Below are 17,620 nucleotides of genomic sequence, written 5' to 3' on the forward strand. Positions count from 1 at the left end.
TTGTCCTTAAAAATGTGTTTTTGTTATCAAACGAAGTCACGTGTCAGCAGATAGAACTTTGCAAATCTTTGGTATTCACCTAATGTTTCCTGAAGTGCTTCCCACGAACCGGTTTGACAGGCAGTTGGACACTTCTCACATATCACACGGTCATGCTGTCTCCCCAAACAGCTCAACAGGGTTGAGAGTTAGAGAGATTGTGCTAGCCACTCCATCACAGGCAGAGACCACCTGACTTTGTTTCTGATCAGCTCTTAGAAAGTACGGAGCCACCACTGTTTTAAAGCACAGGCTTACTGGGGCTCAAGCTGTGGGGTCTGACGATGTAAAGGGTCCAAGTGGCTTTAGGTGGGGAGAATAAAATTCACCAAGAGGAGAAAAAAAATCAACCTTGACTTTTTGCACAATGGCCAATTCTCATGCTTCTGGCAGGCGTCAAACTCTTTCAACGTCTGTGTCGCGCTTTCATGCTGCCCAAACTAATCTCATGCTAAATAAGAAAGCCTTTACGACAAAAAAAAAAAACTTGTAAAATTTAACATTATTTTTTTTTCTTCCAGGTCTGAACAGCAGGCTTTTTCCGCATTTCTTGCCTCATTCACTTTGCTCCGCAATTTCACATCTATTACAAACTGAAATGTCCGTAAAAAAGTCATACCAGTGAGTGGTGAGAGACTCGCTCGCATGTCTAGAAAGTGTAATAAAAGTGCTTCGATAAAACATTATCAAGAGCTGAAGTTGTGTTTGTTGCTTTGAGCTGTGCCCGTCTGCGGAGTTTATTTAATAGCTGCGGCATCAGACGGCAGCAGGATCCATCCACGAGCGTCTTCAAAGCGAGAGAGTCATGCACATTTACATAGTCGGTACAACAGAGGTAACATCATCATTATTCACAACTATTAATTATTCCCTACACAGAGATGGGATCAATCAGGTTCTAAAGGCAAATGAGATTGTGTTCGTTTCTACTCTGCATCATGTTCATTACTGTGTACGCATTAAGCGTGGTTGATGCTTTTGCAGTTGGGATGCGGTTGAGAGGTCATTGACCTGTTTACGAGGGAACTGGCTGTGACTGATAGACGTCCACAGGGCATGGCACGGGGTTGGAAAATAGAGTATTAGCCTTCTTGGTTCAACTTCTCAGTTATCTTCCAGAACACTCCCGCTTAGCACCACCCAAACAACCCTAATGAGCACTCCTCCAACATCTTACTTGATCCTACAAATGTTCTTATTTTTAATCTGGACACCTCCCTCATATGTTCTTATATCCAACACTGGTTCTCTTTCACCCATCCTAATAGTTTCTATTCAGTGGTCAGTCACATGTACAACATCTCTGCCTCAAAGGTAAGCATGCTGGAGTTGCCTCCTAACTGGTCATTTTGAGACTGGTGCCAATTAATACAGCTGCCAGCTCCTATGTGCGGTTACCCCTTCTGAAACTACAGACCCTTATGTACTTGTCCTCTTGCTCACATTTCTTTTATTCATTTTAAGACCAGCTGGTGCTGTTCTGTGAAGGTAGCAGGCTACAACCTAATGTTTTTTATGGCATTTTCCCCACGAGGTATAGCCCTCGTTTTTTTACAGAACGATTATTCTGACGAGTTTCGAAACAAAGTTGTTGTTGTTTTTCTGTTGTTTTCTTTTTTATGGCCATTTTCAGGCTACAATCAAACCCACAGAGGCTGTTGCTACACACACTCAAATAACCAAATTTATTGCTTCCTTAATCAGTGCAACAGTTTTTTGCATAATTGGGATTGTTTTGGTTTTCTAATTATAAAAACATTACTTCACGTAACACAATGTTCCACTGGAACACAGGACTGATGAAAGTTCATTAAAAATTATGAATGATTTATAATTAATAGTCACTTCTTTTAAATGTCTGTTACAACATTTGTACTAAATGAGTCATTTTGATACAAATAAATCTGTGTTTGTCAAACGTTTCACTTTTCTGGGGTTAAACATCGATATGGATTTATGTGTTTTAAAAAAAAATATAACAAGCCCCACTGGTAGGTTTGTGGGGCTTGTATCAGATAGGCTGGAAACTGTAATGGAGATTTGTTTGTTTTGTACGAAGGTTTTTCTTAGTCTTCCTAGATAAGCTAGATATTAGATTATTGGTTAATGATCTCAGACATGATTTGTAAATCATTCATAGCCAGTAGACGCTCTTTGTTTGGCTCACATTAGCTCAGCAATCGTGACAGCAGTCGGTAACTGCAGTGTCTATACCCTAACGTCTTCTGTCACACTGTGAAAGCAGATGAAGAGTAAAAATTATTTCGCCTTGATTGTAACATCAGCTGCTACATTTTTAGGCATTGTATATAAAAACAGCAGCAGACAACACATTAGACTTTTTTGACAAATTCTAGCTTTGATTTCATTTCAGTTTATGAACTCTGATCTGCATATATCTAAAATTTGGAGATAATTGCTATGAACAAAGAATTAGAATAATACAAATGCAGATTTGTGTCTTTTATCTGTTTTTAAAAGGTTTTTGACAGGAAACAGCCAAGAAAATGATTATATTGATAAATGGAGGCTTACTGAATGATATTCAAAGCTCTTTTTTGGATGTCAGCTGCATTTTGCTACATTCTCTGTCAAAATGATCTCACACTGCTTTAATACTGTTGAGGTCTGGTATCTGGGGAGGCCAGTCCATCACTGATAGCGTTCCCATTACCAGATGGTATTGTGTGATGGATGAAAATCTGACTGTAGTTTCTGTGTTCATAACTCAAACCTCAACACAACTGACTGAAATTCAGCCCCAAATAATGACACAGCCTCCACTGTGTTTTACAGATGGCTGTAGACACTCGCTGCTGTACCTCTCTCCTGACCTTTTCCATACAAATTGACAACTAAATAAAGTAAAATCTAGATTCATGACTCCATCAGACACTGATTTTTAGTCCAGTTCTTGTGTAATTTGGCTACAACAGCCTTTTCTCCCTGTTTCCCTTCCTCAAGAACAGCTTCTTCACAACAACAATGCCACTGAGACCATTACTGATGAGGCTTCACTGAACAGTAGATGGATCAACTGAAGGGCCAGATGCATCTTTCAGCTCCTCTGTCAGGTCTTTGCTGGATTTTTTCCCCCTGTTTCTTAAGGACATGACTTTCACATACTGTTCCTTTGCTCAAGATAGCCCTTTAAGTCTGCCACGTTGTCTTTTGTCCTCCACTTGTCCGGTTTCCCTAGTTTTTTTAAGGACGCACTGCACACCATGCCAAAGTTTTCATCTAATAGCTCTCTGGGAATCAACTTGTTGGTGCAAAAAATTGTTTATGCCTGCACCACTGTGTTATCCTGGGGGAAAAAAGGGGATTTTATGTCAGTCTGCTCCTAACAAAGTCTGTCTGTCTGTTAAATGTAGATACAGCAGTGGTTTATCCCCTGATTTAGTTTTTTATGCTTTAATGATTCGTGGGTCAGTGTTCGCAAAGCATAACAAAAACCAAAAAAACAACATTGCTCTGAAAATGGGCAGGTAAAGAAATGAGGACTGGCTTGAGACTTTTGCACAGGACTGTTAATCAAGACAATTTCCTCCACTGTTTTTGTTGCATAATGTTCTCCTCAAATCACATTTGCAGTTGCCCAACTTGGAAGCCAGGGAGGTCAACAACATAGAACAAGCACTTCATTTATGATAAGCTGTAATCAGCTCGGAGCTTTGAGACAGACAGGCCTGCTAGGACATTTAGAGGAGAAATCCACATTGAGAGGAAAGAACCTAAAAGCCCTGCCTCAGTTTGAAGCTGTCAAACATACCATGTGTTATATTATACATAAAATTAAGATACTTTTTAAAAAAAAAATTATAAATGTATCTGTTGATTTTCTGATAGCAATTGATTTATCAGAGTGTCTAGAGTGTGAAATTGCTTGTTTTGTGCAACAGAAAAATGATTTAAATCACCAATTTATCACATTTAGGAATACGAAACCAAAACATGAATTTCATTAATCTTTACAAATAAAAAAAAAAACGTTATCAGTTCATTTTGTTGTCAACTTTAACTGAAGTGAAAAACAATTTCAGCACCGTGTACATAAACATTGGAGCTGACAACGGAGAACTGATTAATCATGAGAAGTTTTCAAGCACAGCTGCCAAACATTTGCTTGTTCCAGCCTCCGAGACTGGTGTGCTACTTTGCCTTTTATTCCTGTGAGCAGAATATATTTGGAGATTTGGAAGAAGCCATTCACTGGAAGGCATTACCTTAGGCTCTGGAAAATCAAATTAAGACAATAATCTGTGGCTTTATCTTAATGGAAATAATCATTAGCTCTAATAAACACATGTTTTTTCTTTTAAGCACAGTTGGAAACTGCACTGTGTTTGACCTCTCTGATTAATATGCAACGTTTAAGGGCAGATGCTCGGATTTGCCATCAAACTGTGAAAGTAGATTTGCGCAAAGGAAAAAAAGACATAAATGTAATAAACTTAAAGCCACTAACAAGTCATTTGGCTCTTTATGGAACCAAAAGCCCCAAAGCGACACACACTGCACAGCAGAACCACAAAGACGATCATAGCTGAAAGTGCACGCTGTGTCTTTGTGCATGCATGCGTGTGTCTGTGTGTGTGTCTGTGGGACCAAATGTTTTTTGAAGGTGATTATTTGATTGCAGGGTGCTGCTGACTTGCTCATTTCACCTGAATCAGAAGCTTCTCCCTGTTGCCATAGAGATGATTATCATTCACAAGTGAAACATCCCACCCTCTCTCATATTTGATTGAGCAACTGAGGATTGTAACCATTTAAAACAGCAAGACATTCATTAATGCAGAAAATACTCTAATTAGCTTTTTCTGACAGCATGATAAAGCAATGGTAGGTAGTTTTTTTTTCCTTCTTCTTCTTCTTTTTTAACGCAGGCTTAAATGAGGCTCAAAATAGAAAAATGAGTTACGGGTAGTGTTGTCAGTAGCAATATTCTTCAAGATTACAGATGCAATCTTAATCTGTCCTCTATCTCTCCTTAAATGCCCCTTTCACTATCATAATGCCTGCCTCTCATATCTGATGGCCGTGTTGTGCTTAATAACAAGCTATGACTTGGGGAGGGAGGGGCGCGTTGGGGGATAAACAAATTAACAAAGCTATTCGCAGCCCCTGCAACACCAGGGGGTATGGGAGGAGAGGAGAGAGGGCAGTAAAGGAAGAGAGGATGGCTGCCTTAGCTAATCACAACAGGGGGCACACACCGCAATCACTTAGGCACAGCATTATCTCCGCAATCATGCATCGTCCTATTGTTGTGCTAATTGGAATTCTTAATTTGAAATACAATATTATTGCTTCATTATTTGGTGGGTTACTTTGCTTCAAATTAATAAACAAAGTCACATAACTTACACACAGAGCTTTAGACAATAAAGACGATGGTTTTCGAAGGGTGTTAGGAACGGCTTCCCAGCTGTTAAGAAACCGCTGGCAGGACGGCGCTGACCGTTAAACCGCTCGTCCACTCCGCGTCCTCACAGAGCACGCGGGATCAGTTACAAGCTTAGTTACACGTCGAAGCACTGTGGAAAGCAGTGTAAGGTTTGGCCGAGAGTCATGAAAAAAAGACGAAGATTGAGCCAAAACTGACAGCTGCGTTAAAACGATTTCCACCGAGGGGAGGAACCCTCTCCAACGCTCTGAAATGTTAGGCTCCAGCTTGGCATGCCTGTAAAGGAATATGTCATGTTCATATCCTGCAAATAATCAGCAGTGTCTGCGGAATAAAACTGCAGAAGATATACACACAACATTTTACCTACTGCAGGATAAGGAAAAGAAAAACTATGTGGGGCATCCATGAATCTACCTTCTTATTAATCCGCAAAAGGTTTGAAGAGCCAAAACAAGTAAATGAATGAATTGGAAAAATAAAGCAAAATAAGTAAATGTTAGTTTTTCAAGTCAACCTACATAAAACCGGAAGAAAAGCAAAGACTGTCAGTATGTTTGACATCTCGCTTGACTTCAATTCACCTAAATGACTCATCAGTTATCCACATTGTTTCTGTTGGCTGTCAGAGATAGTTTCTGCATTTAGTGAGTGAAAAAGGTAAAAATAATTTAGCTGAGAAACATGTTCAACATGTAAAACTAATAAATAGATATAACATAAGTCTGACAACTGGATACTGGATACGGCAGGCACTGATCATATTGTGAAAAGCTAAACTAAAGACAAACATGACCTCATTTTCAAAGCAGAGTGAACTCATTTCATTCTGGATTATATTATGATAATGAGAAGAAGCGATTTGAAATCAATAAACGGGCAAAAGTCAGCACGGCGAGTATTTCGATGAAGATGAGAAAGTGCACTGGGACATTTTTTTTCTTCCCCTCTTCCTGTCAGTGGCTGTTAATTAATTCATTAAAATTACTGAATCATTATGTAATGAGAGAACCTAATCATCCTGTGGCCTGTGTCTCAACCTCTCCCCCTAGACAAAGACATTAAGTCCATGACCACTTTAATCTTGCAATTTGAATGCCTTTGATTTACAGGCTAACATATCATCTGTGCTTACATCCCATACGTCTTGGTGCGGTTGCCATGGTGACGTCAACACGGAGATCAATCACTGCCAAACAGGAGTGGAGCATGACACCAATTAAAAGGTGATGTCGTCTCCGAGTCATCACTCACACTCCTCACTAATGCACTAATTACCGGGGCTGGGACATTAATGGAATAGCATGGTTCAGCCTGGGGATTAATCTGCGTGGATTCGCTTGTGTATGTGTGATGTCTGTCTGTGATGTGTGTGTGTGTGTGTGTGTGTGTGTGTGTGTGTGTGTGTGTGTGTGTGTGTGTGTGTGTGTGTGTGTGTGCGTGTGTGTGTGTGATTAATGCAAACCCCCCGCCCTGCTCCAGCGTGACCTTGAGCACCACCACAGGAGGGAAATGAACTAGCTGGGTGGAGGGTTGGGATATCTGCACTTGGGGCAGCGGAGGGGAGCCGATGTGCTGCGGTCGAGGGCCCGGCCAAGGTTGAGGCTAAGCAGGGAGATGAAGCAATTGGAGGGGATCGATGATTAAATTTGGTGTTTGACTTTGACAAACTCTGCTAATGATCTTCCAGACCACAGACCTACTCAACAACTTTCCAGTTTTTAAGACTCTAATTACTGCAAAGATAGCTTCAGTCATAAAAACTGAACTTGATCTGCTTTCATGAGAACATTTAAATCCTTTGCACAAGGAAAATTAACAAAACTGCAGTTTAACAGCACTCCGTTACAATTAAAGGTATGACCAATAAACGCCCTGCGGTGACAATACAATTCAATTATTAACTTCACTATTTTTACACCTTCCCATCTAAGTTGATTATTGATTTATTAAATTCTCCAACTTTTATTCCTCTCCAGAACTGAGTCTGATCCCGTATTTCCATTTAGCGTCACACAGATGCAATTACTGTTGAACTTTTATTTGGCAAACATTAATTTTCACATGGTAGTGCAGAGTAGAGTCACATTATTTCCTTTGTAACTAACAGAAGACTTGATGAAACGCAATCAGCCATGTTTTTGGGCGCTAAACAATAATACAATTTATGTAATTTAACTAATTTAAGATGAGACTAAAATATAAAATTTAATGCAAGAAGACAAAATGTAAGAACTTTTATATTAATAGTTATTTCAAATAGGTTGTTGCTTATTGCTACTTATAGCTTAACTCTTGCTGTTGTCTAGTTTAATCTATAATAGCACACCGTATTTAATATTTCATGTGTAAGTAAGTAAATGTTATTTTTGTAGCACATTTAAAACCAAAAAGTTGCACTTTTACACTAAAACTAAAACCGAATAAACAGATTCCCAAAAAATGTATGCTAGACACATTCACAATATTTACATGAAACAGTCCAACAGCTACCAATCAACAGTTTCCATAAGCTTGACAGAAAAGCTTATCTAAGCCTTTAGCTTAGACTTAAAAACAGTCACAGTTCATGTTCATGTCTGAGGTCATTGGGGAGTTTTGCTGCAACAGCATCAAAGACACAAGCTCCTTTTGAAATAAGCTTCAACCGCAGGATGATCAGGAGTGATTGAGGAGCAGACCTTAATGGTCTTGAGGGGACATATAGGCACAGTTTATATGTTAAATCTGTGAACTAGTACTTTGTGCAGCGTACTAAAATGCAGGCAATAGTTCAGCAGCCAGTGTTGAGCTTATTAATTTTAGGTTATCTTGGTTTAATAGTGAAAACGATACAAAACAAAAGGGATGAAAAATAACCAAAACAAAGTGCAGTAATGACATTTACAAAGTTGTGATTAATCCGAAATAAAATGTGGGGGTTAAATAGGAAGTCTTTGCTTTTAGCGAATGAAAAATCAAATTAATTAATCATTAAAGGGGAAAAACAATCGACAAATATGTAAACAGTAAAAAAAAAAAAGAAGAAAAGGTGCAGGCAATTAGGTGCTAAGCTTAGACAAACCTGGATTGATTAATATAATAAAATCACCAAGGGAGAAGTTTAATAAGGTTGTGCAACTTTGTGTAGCTGTGTGTATGTGTGAGTGTGGGAGAGAGACTGTGTGAAAAACATCAAATAAGTCACTGCATGTGTGGATTCCTCAAATATTAGTTTTGTGAGCTTTGGTCCAGAACAGCTAATTTACAATTTAGAATATCCTTCGGAGTGAAGACAATGCAATACTGCTTCAAAGTAAGAGCAAAAATTTCAGCAGGCCTGCTTTGATCCCATATCGATCGCCCTTTCTTTTTTTCTTTCCTTTTATTTAAGTTCCTATATTTATATTACCCTTTGAATACAGAAACATTGTGCATGCGTAAGGTTCCCTGTTAGAAGGCTACAGTTTGTTTCTGTATTTTTATTGCTTCCTTTTATGATTTAATTAGGCACTCTCTTGGCAAGTCCCACAATTTTCCAACTCCTCTAACAATCCCTTTTGAAAATGTAAATTTTCCACTAAACTCAGAACTCTTCGTGCTTCTCATTCATGACACGGGCTGGGTGCGTGACGGCAACTCACCGATGACGTAAGTGAGCAGCAGGGCCAGGGTGAGAGTGAGGAGTGACGCAGACAAGGCTGTGCACTTCCAGTTGCAGCAGCGGTGAGGCTTGTTGAAGGTAAACAGTGGTCTGGTCACGCTGCTGCGCGGCAGAGGCCGAGGTGGAGGGGAGTACACGGTCCCAGAGGTCAGGGGGTATCCCTGCCCCGCCCCTGACAGCAGAGCTGATGAACCAGACCCCTGCTTGAACAGGAAGTGTCTGCAGGAGAAACATACATAAAAGGTGTTATTGCAAAATGCAGTTTACCGTTACCTTCCTCAGTTACTGTTGCTATGCTTTCTCGCGGTCTCATGTGCAATTTTCAGTTATAACACCGGGACATTACTACTCTAAATTCTATTTTTTTTTTTTGTTCATGGAAAAAATGGCTTTTAGGCCCCAGCCAGAAGCAAACAAATCATGCTTTTCATTTTTCGCCAGGAACTGCTAATTATGGCAGTTGACCTGATAGCTATTACTCATTTTAATCAACTGTAGCCAGCTAATTAAGCTAACATTGGCTCTGGTAGTTGGTTCAAAACCAGAATTTTTACTTGTTAAAAAAAAGGTTTTTTGACAAGTTTGGTTTTTGGGTTCTTTTTTATTAGAGGATTTTGTTTTTTTTGCATTTGATGAAGTACAACAATTTGATAATTACTGAAAATGACACAAAATGCCAAAACTAGTGAAACCAAATGACCATTTATTTTATCGCAAATAGCTGAGCCAGATTAAGAAGCCTGGATGGATTCATACATACAGAACTAAAGGATCATCATTTCTTTTTATTTACAATGACAACATCCAACAACATGAAACAAACATACATGTTTAGTGCTCGCCTCTGTCAGTGCGCCCCAGGGCAGCTGTGGCTACAATGTAGCTTGCAATCACCTGTGTGTGAATGTGTGAATGACTGAATGTAGTGTAAAGCGCTTTGGGGTCCTTAGGGACTAAGTAAAGCGCTAAACAAATACAGGCCATTTACCATTTACATGTTGTGTCTAATATGGCTGACATTACCATGTAATACCAATCTGAAAACTGTACAATTATCTTTTTGTGCTAGCTACAGGCTCCTTTCAGACCATCCATCTCTTTGCATTTCTCCCACCGTCTGATTTCAAATATAATCTATTAATAAAGCTAACTTTCCAGTAAGGCTTTTTTCAGTTATCAGATGAGGGAAGAAGCCTAGATGTTACCCAGCAGTCACTTCCAAACCGTTGCCAGTCCCCTGTTAAAATCCTGATCTTGTATAATTTGAAACAAGACTTGCTGATCTGTCATGTGGCCACCTATATGCTGCTCCTCTCTGCCATTGAATGAAGAGTGTAGTGCATTTAAAGCTACAGAAACTCAAACAGCCTGTTTTTTAAGCTAAAACCAGAGATCTACAGCATACTGATAGTAAAAGAAAAGAAAATCTGGACTTTTCTCAGTTGAAACTTTAAGACACATTCTGAATGAAACTATTATAACATGTAGCTTTTAAATACTGTATTTTTCACCCCAATTACAGTACCTCACACATCACCTATTCAAGTGGAGAAAGCTTGAAAGTTCTGCTAAGCAGAGCTACAGTTAAGCTATGACTGGACCGTTGCTCTTCAAGGCGACAGGTTAAGCAAGCGCTGTATTAATTGCTGCCCTAATCTTACAAGCGAGGAGCTGTTCTGCATTCGGCGCTCTGCAAAGTAACTCCTACCTCTGGGACCGCTGTTGGTGCTTTTCTAAAGCAGATTACAGTACACAGCTGGAAACAATCACAGTAACCATGCAGGCCTATCTAGGACAGTGCTTCAACGCTTCACCAATTAGCACAGTGCAGACATCATTTTTCTCAGGTATCTAGTATCATATTCTGATTCTATTCATGCAAATCTGTACTCGGTGGATTTCAGTCTCACGCTGATGCACGCCTGACTGAAGCTCATTTAAAGAGCCCCCAAGGTGGGGGACTTTAGAAGAGACCCTATCTCCCACTATTTTTTGAATGATGAATACAGACTCGGGTTTCACATATCACAGAGAGGACAGACTGTTCCACTTTGCCCATGCATGAACACTCAGTCCTTTTTTGAACCTGTCCAGAATAAGCACTTAGTGCTGTGCAAAAGAAATTCAGCTAAACTGTTAATATCTTACGTGTTTGTCTCCATTTGTGTGCCTGTAATCTAAGCAATCTGTTAAACTTCCAAGAAAAGCATCATCAAAAATTAATACAGGAACCAAATCCAAGGAAGAAGAGTAGTCTGAGGAAGTCCCTAAGCGCTAGGATTCTACTTGTAATTTATAATGTGTTCTGGAAAGCAGGCAATTTTTGTGGCAAATGTATACCACATACATTATTCACAGTTACTGCATTATAACAATCAGACAACGGACAGTATTGGAATGTACTGCATGCAAGAAACAGCTATGTAATACACTTGTAGCACATTATAGATAAAGTATAGGCTGACAGGCTGAAAAAGGGCATATATGACCAAGTATCTCTCTCTGGTGCAACGTTATGAGCCACTACTGTAATGCAGAGCAGCACTGATATGAAAGAGAATGAAACAGCCCTGGCAGCCAAGGATCAAGGACTTACCTATTCCTTTTTTGACTCATCAAAGCGACTACTTAAGTTATACGGCTGTATTCGTTAAACGACGATGAGGTTTATTCTCATTATGAAAAAGAGTGTGTTAGATTGCCACTGATGATAGGAAACTAAGCTGTGGGGCAATTAATCTAAGTAGCATTTCATCTATATTGTGTTTGGATAATGGGGGGCGAAGGTTGGATGGTGTCAGATGAGAAGCAGGGAATGGAAATTATGCAACGTGGAAAAGTAGATCTGGGTAAAGCAATTATAAGCGATTCCAGCTTGATCTGGCCGTACTGGATCCCATCAAAAAAATGAATAAAGACTGCTGGTGGTGGGAAACAAAGGATGGCTATGAGACAGCATCAGAAAGAGAAAACAGCTATGAGTCATTGTCTTATTCTCTGCAGTGTGTGTGTGTGTGTGTGTGTGTGTGTGTGTGTGTGTGTGTGTGTGTGTGTTTTTCCAAGCAAACAAAGAAAACAACAAGAAAATATCTCTGAGCTCCTGCAATTCACAGACAGCATTATTGCTCCAGATTACTGTGTGCTCTCCAGGGGTTAATATTGGCTGTTGGTGCGATATGTTGGGGGATATGTGCAGTTCGCCAGAGTGTTATTCTGTCCATGCAGTAAAAGGTGCGAGGTCACAGGCTGCCGGCAGGACACCAGTCTCTAAAGGGACCTCACAAGACAGGCCATTAAAGTGGTGCCAGACAACAGACTGACAACATCGCTGGACTCCAGACTCTAACGCTGTCCTCACACATGGCTAAACTACATCAATCTCCTTTATCCATTTAACTGTTATCCTGCCCTGCAGGCGCATTTTACTTAAAAACAAGAAAACTGGGGCGACAGTGGACTTCTCCATGAAGGACTTTGAATTTCAACTGAGAACTATAAGCTTTATTGAAAAGTAAAACAGGAGAACAACATATGTCTTCCAGGTGTTCGCATTCAAGAGGACACGCTGGATGTGAGTTGATGGTGACCTTGACTTTTGATCTCTCAAAACACAGTCAGTTCAGCCTTGAGAACTTGGTGAGCATTTGTACCAGACTCAAAAACATTCTTGTGAGTACCTCCAATAGATATTGTGTTCATAACAAAGCGGCAGATGGGAGGACATACGACCGGCCAAACGTCAAGTCTGTGGCCACAGCTGTTGCAGCATCAAAGCAGTCAAGAAAAAGGACAAGTGGAGCCCCAGTGCAAGATTTTTAATGGATTTTTCTCTAGGACTTACATTGGCCTTAGATTGCTTTTTTTTTCCAAGTTCAATTAATGTTTGTATTCTCCTGTTATTGATTTATTGCCTAATTCCATGTATTACTCCTTGGATCATTGCTTCTGATGTACATTTTATTATATGCAATTAACTAATATGATATTCTACTGCTTTAGATGAGTATATTTACAACCCTCAGGTATCTATCATATAAGATAAAATAACAGATAACCTTTATTAGTCCCACATGTGGGAAATTTGCTTATTACATATACATATATTTGTGTATGTATATTACATATACATACCAAAATAGTCTGTAAATAACTAATAATGTTCAGTCCAAACATCCAATTTTATGGAAAATGTGTGCTGTGTCTTAATAGTTTAGCCATAATCTTTGCTAATGCTAACTGAGCCGTTAGCATTAGCAAAGAATATGACTAATGCTAAATTTGTAGCTAATTAGCTAAGTAATAGAATTAGTCAGGAATATGGCTCAACTATTAAGAGAAAGCCAAATTTGTAAACCCAACTTGATAACATATTTATTACATTGTATAACTACATAAAGAAAATACTTGAAATGCCTACCATATTCCAGAAGATGTTTTTTTCTCCACACTGCAAAGCTATGACATCACAACAAGTGATTGGTCAGTTGCAAAGTTAATCCTCACCAACATGGGAAAAACAGTGGGATAACTATTAAATACGAAACACGTGTCACACGAACACATGTCAACACATTTTATTTATATATTGTTTTTATATTTATATTGTCAGTAAACTTGTGTTATTTATGGTTTTTGTGCTGCATGTGAGGAAGCATTGCCTCAGTCATCTTAAACCCATGCCTGTTTTGTGTTTCTCTCTCTGTGTGTCTCCATTGTGGCCCAGTGCCTGACAGATGACATCCATCCTTCACTGTCTGCCTCCTTTCCTTTCTCATCCAGCATCTGCTGAAGACTGTGAGCTAGATTGAGGACACAGGAGACTGCGCACAGAGCAGCTACACACCTACGGGTCAATGGCAGTTCAACTCTGAAAGGCCAGAGATAAACCCGAGAAACACACAGCCACACAAATAGAGAGAGACACATAGCTCGACTCGAAGAATGGCGCGCAAGACAAACACGCACAAAAAAGATGTCAAATACAGCATTTTCACACTTTCGAGGCCAACGCACGGGTCGAGAAGACCGCGGCACTTTTATTGCTCTGCCGAAGGTGGATTAGAGCGAAAGGGATCAGAATCCAGCTGAAGAAATTGCATTTGTCAACGCAAGTGGAACTCTATTCTTCTTGTTCGGTGCTTTTAAAATGCTTCACTGTTCTTCCTGGCTCCTCCGCCTTTGATCTTCTCAGACAATATCTAGGGGCGACGCCCAGGAAGCTCTGAATTCATATCAGAGGGCAGATTTCCCCCGAGACAGGAAGAAAATGAGAGTTCCCGCTCTCCAGGAGGTCGGAGTCTAGGCCCAGGGGCTGTCTCTACCTGGATAAGTGTGTGTCTTTGTCTGTGTGTCTGCCTGTGTAGGTGGAGGACTTTTTTCACAGGTGCATGGCAATGTGCGGTGTGCGATGCAGAAGCTGATTTCACAGTGTTGGTGCACACCCACAGTGTGTGACTTACGTACACTCACGTCCTATCAATAAGAGGAAGGAGAGAAGGCAGGGCACAAGTCAATTTATTACAGTCCCAACATTTGTACCCCTTAACACACCCACAGCGAGAGCCAGTCAGATAGATTGAATATCCATATCCGCAAGCCTCCACTTACACAAGCTGGCCTCTCCAGAAACATAACGGATGTGCAGCTGAAAAGGAAAATCTATGCACACTTCAAACAATCTTAATCTCAGCTGACGCAATGTCAATACATTTGAATACTGATTCATCAAGTGCGCAAGTCGAGGAAAATGGAAGCACACTTGACAACAAGAGATGTTATCCATGTTTTGCCATTTTTATTAAGGTCACAGCATCACTTAGAATTCTGTCAGCATAAGCCCCCGTGTCAAGTTTGTAAATACTTGATTAATCTTTAATCTGGAGATCGAGCCGATAGCGCTGCCAGGGTAAAAGCAGAAATATGAAATCATTAGATTAGCAGTGTATCTGAGAATGTGAGAGAGGAGAGAGGAGAGCTTGAATATTAAATCCAAACTCAAAACAGTTAAGCAGTGAAGAGTTGGATCTTTTTTTGTGGGCTCTCTCTTCAAAAACTAGATAGAAAAGAGCCAATATTATCTGAATTATGTTACGCAGGGACGCTATTCTATTGACTATGAATATGATTACATTTTATGGTTCAGAACTAATAGCGCACTATCAAATAAAACATATTTGACTAGAAAGTCCCAAACGCGCAAAATGTATTCTTACCAAAAAAAAGAAAAAAAAGTCACCATCCAATATAGTGAGTCACTGCGGAAATTGTGTTTTTATAATCACATCTCACTTTGGGAGAAAAGTTCTTTGAGCTCATCAAATATTGTTTGAACGATCCGAATTTTTTTGTTTGTGGTGAGTTTTCATTTAACGCGCGCTCACACGCTCACTGATAAGTAATGTAATTACAATGCGCTCCTGACAAGCCTTTACATTGATACTCATGTCTAGCCAATGATTAATTTAAATTGTCACTGAATCTAATTTTATTCTTCCTTCCCTTTAAATGAGGTAAGATCTAATTATGGCCTAATGCATAACTTATTAAAATCCCTTCTTCTGGTGTGGCAGCCTGCCAATCTCATCCTCGCGCATAATATACCAGAATCCCGCGCCCAGCCGCTCATTACACATGCAAACATATTCTTTTCCACCTTGGTTCTCCTTCTTCTCAAAAGCAGCCGCACAAATGAGGATCTCCTAAATAATTCTCTGATCAATTAATACCTATGCGGTAAGCGTATGCTTAATTCTGTTTGATGGGACCGACTTCCAGTGGCTTGTCTCCGAGTATTTTGGCAGAAAAACAATTTCTCGGGGTACTAAAGCTGAAAGTGAAATTACAATGTGTTCCTGAAAAGAGGATTTCTGCTTTCATTTTGGATTGTTTTTACACAAACGCAGGTCCCCTAGTAAATGCGGTGGTGTGTGTGGTAGGAGAACAAAAACAATTCCAAATAAGCTTCATGATTACTTTGATGGAAGTCCTTTAATAATACCCCAGAGGCCTGCGTGGTGTTCCACTTATTCCTCCAAACATGTGCAAAACATGCCCATCCTAACAAATCCTTTAGTCCAGCATTCATTCTTAATCATTACACTCTGATTTTTTTCGAAGAAGTTTGTGAAAGTCTGCCAAGTCACAGTCCTGATGAAAGAATTTTCTTTAATCTAATGAACCTCATTTGTGAGATTAAAGAAATGTCTTTAATCAAGTGACATTATGCTGAGGGAGGGCGGTTTGCCTTGAAGATATTTTCACTTGAAGAATTTCATTACAAAATGACATCCAGTCTGGACTGAAAGCTTTTTGGAGCGCAGCCCTGTGTTTGCCCGCGCTAAAAATAACTCCAGAAAAAAAAGCATTCCCTTACCTGGTCTCTAGGGGGATGTTGCTGTTGAGCACCCAGCTGTTGTGAAGCTGGGCCTGGTCTGCGCTCGAGCTGGTGTCTGCCCCCTGGCCGCCCTGGCTGGCTTGGCACCGAGTTGGCATGGTCTTCCTCTGTAGGCTGACTTGAGTGTAAGGTGCCGGGCGGGCGCAAGTGCAGGAGTGGGGCGGCGGCGGAGGTGGGGGCAGCGGACGGAACGTGAACTGGCCGCCCGGACTGCTGGGAAGCTCTGCGTAGGATAGACACAACAGAAGGCCCGGGACGAGGGGGAGGGATGGACAGGGGAGAAATAAACAGAGGTTTATTAGGAGCACAGTACCATAAATTACAAATAAACGTGGCGTGTTAGTTGACAGTTTATTGTTATTACACTGATTGAGAGCCATAAATCAGCTTGAAAACCATCTCTGTCCTGCACCTTCCTGCCTACCTGCTTTGATACACTTCCAGCTGCCCTATAAATAGGTTCTTGGCTGGCTGCAACATTGAGCAGTCTTTAAAGAGCTAACAGCTCCGGCTTAATCTGCACCCGCCAGCCCAAACTACCCATGTGATGTTTATTATGAGATCTGCGGCTGGACGGAATGAGCTAGCCAGCTGTAACTCCCTCACACTGCTAACCCCGGGGTCTAGGGAGAGCGCTCTCAAGCCATCATTTATCATTCTCTTTCACTATAACTCTCCCTCTCCCCATCTCTTCCTCCATGCTGCTTTCTTCCGCATTCCTGCCTGTCTTCTATAACTGAGCAGGCTAATTACAGTTTTATTAAATGCAATGCGCGCGCACATGTCAGCTTAACGTATGGGTATGGCTTCAGATAAAGCTGCTTTGCATGCATTTCCATACGTGCATGCGCCCATGCGTGTGTAACAGGCTGCGTGAATTCATGAATGTGCATCAGCTGGGACGACAGCTAGCACTGTTTAGGGGGGACAGCTCGTGCCATACGGTTGCAGCATGGTTCCACGAACGAGGCAAATCCTCCGTCCCAAAAGACCGACTCTGTCCAGCTGTATTGACAATGAATGTAACATTAGCCTCAAACCAGAGGGTAAAGAGTTTGCCCGCCAGAATTCTCGGACCTCAATTGTATTTGCTGCCAAAATGTCAGCAATAATTTAGTATCTGGAAGTGTAGTCC

The 17,620-nt window shown here is 40.5% G+C and overlaps 1 protein-coding gene across 2 annotated transcripts in view; it reads right to left on the reverse strand.

Annotated features, from left to right (window-relative positions):
* Positions 1-17,620, reverse strand: part of tenm1 (teneurin transmembrane protein 1) — a 191,642-nt gene that overhangs the window by 110,097 nt on the left and 63,925 nt on the right. For both annotated transcript variants that reach the window (XM_026188289.2, XM_080287598.1), the window contains exons 4-5: positions 16,465-16,708; positions 9,073-9,311 (exon numbers count right to left, since the gene is read on the reverse strand). In XM_026188289.2, coding sequence (XP_026044074.2) covers positions 9,073-9,311; positions 16,465-16,708 — 483 coding nt within the window. The remainder of the gene's footprint in view (positions 1-9,072; positions 9,312-16,464; positions 16,709-17,620) is intronic.

The sequence above is a fragment of the Astatotilapia calliptera genome, chromosome 2, assembly GCF_964374335.1.
Source record: "Astatotilapia calliptera chromosome 2, fAstCal68.1, whole genome shotgun sequence".
NCBI lineage: Eukaryota > Metazoa > Chordata > Actinopteri > Cichliformes > Cichlidae > Astatotilapia > Astatotilapia calliptera.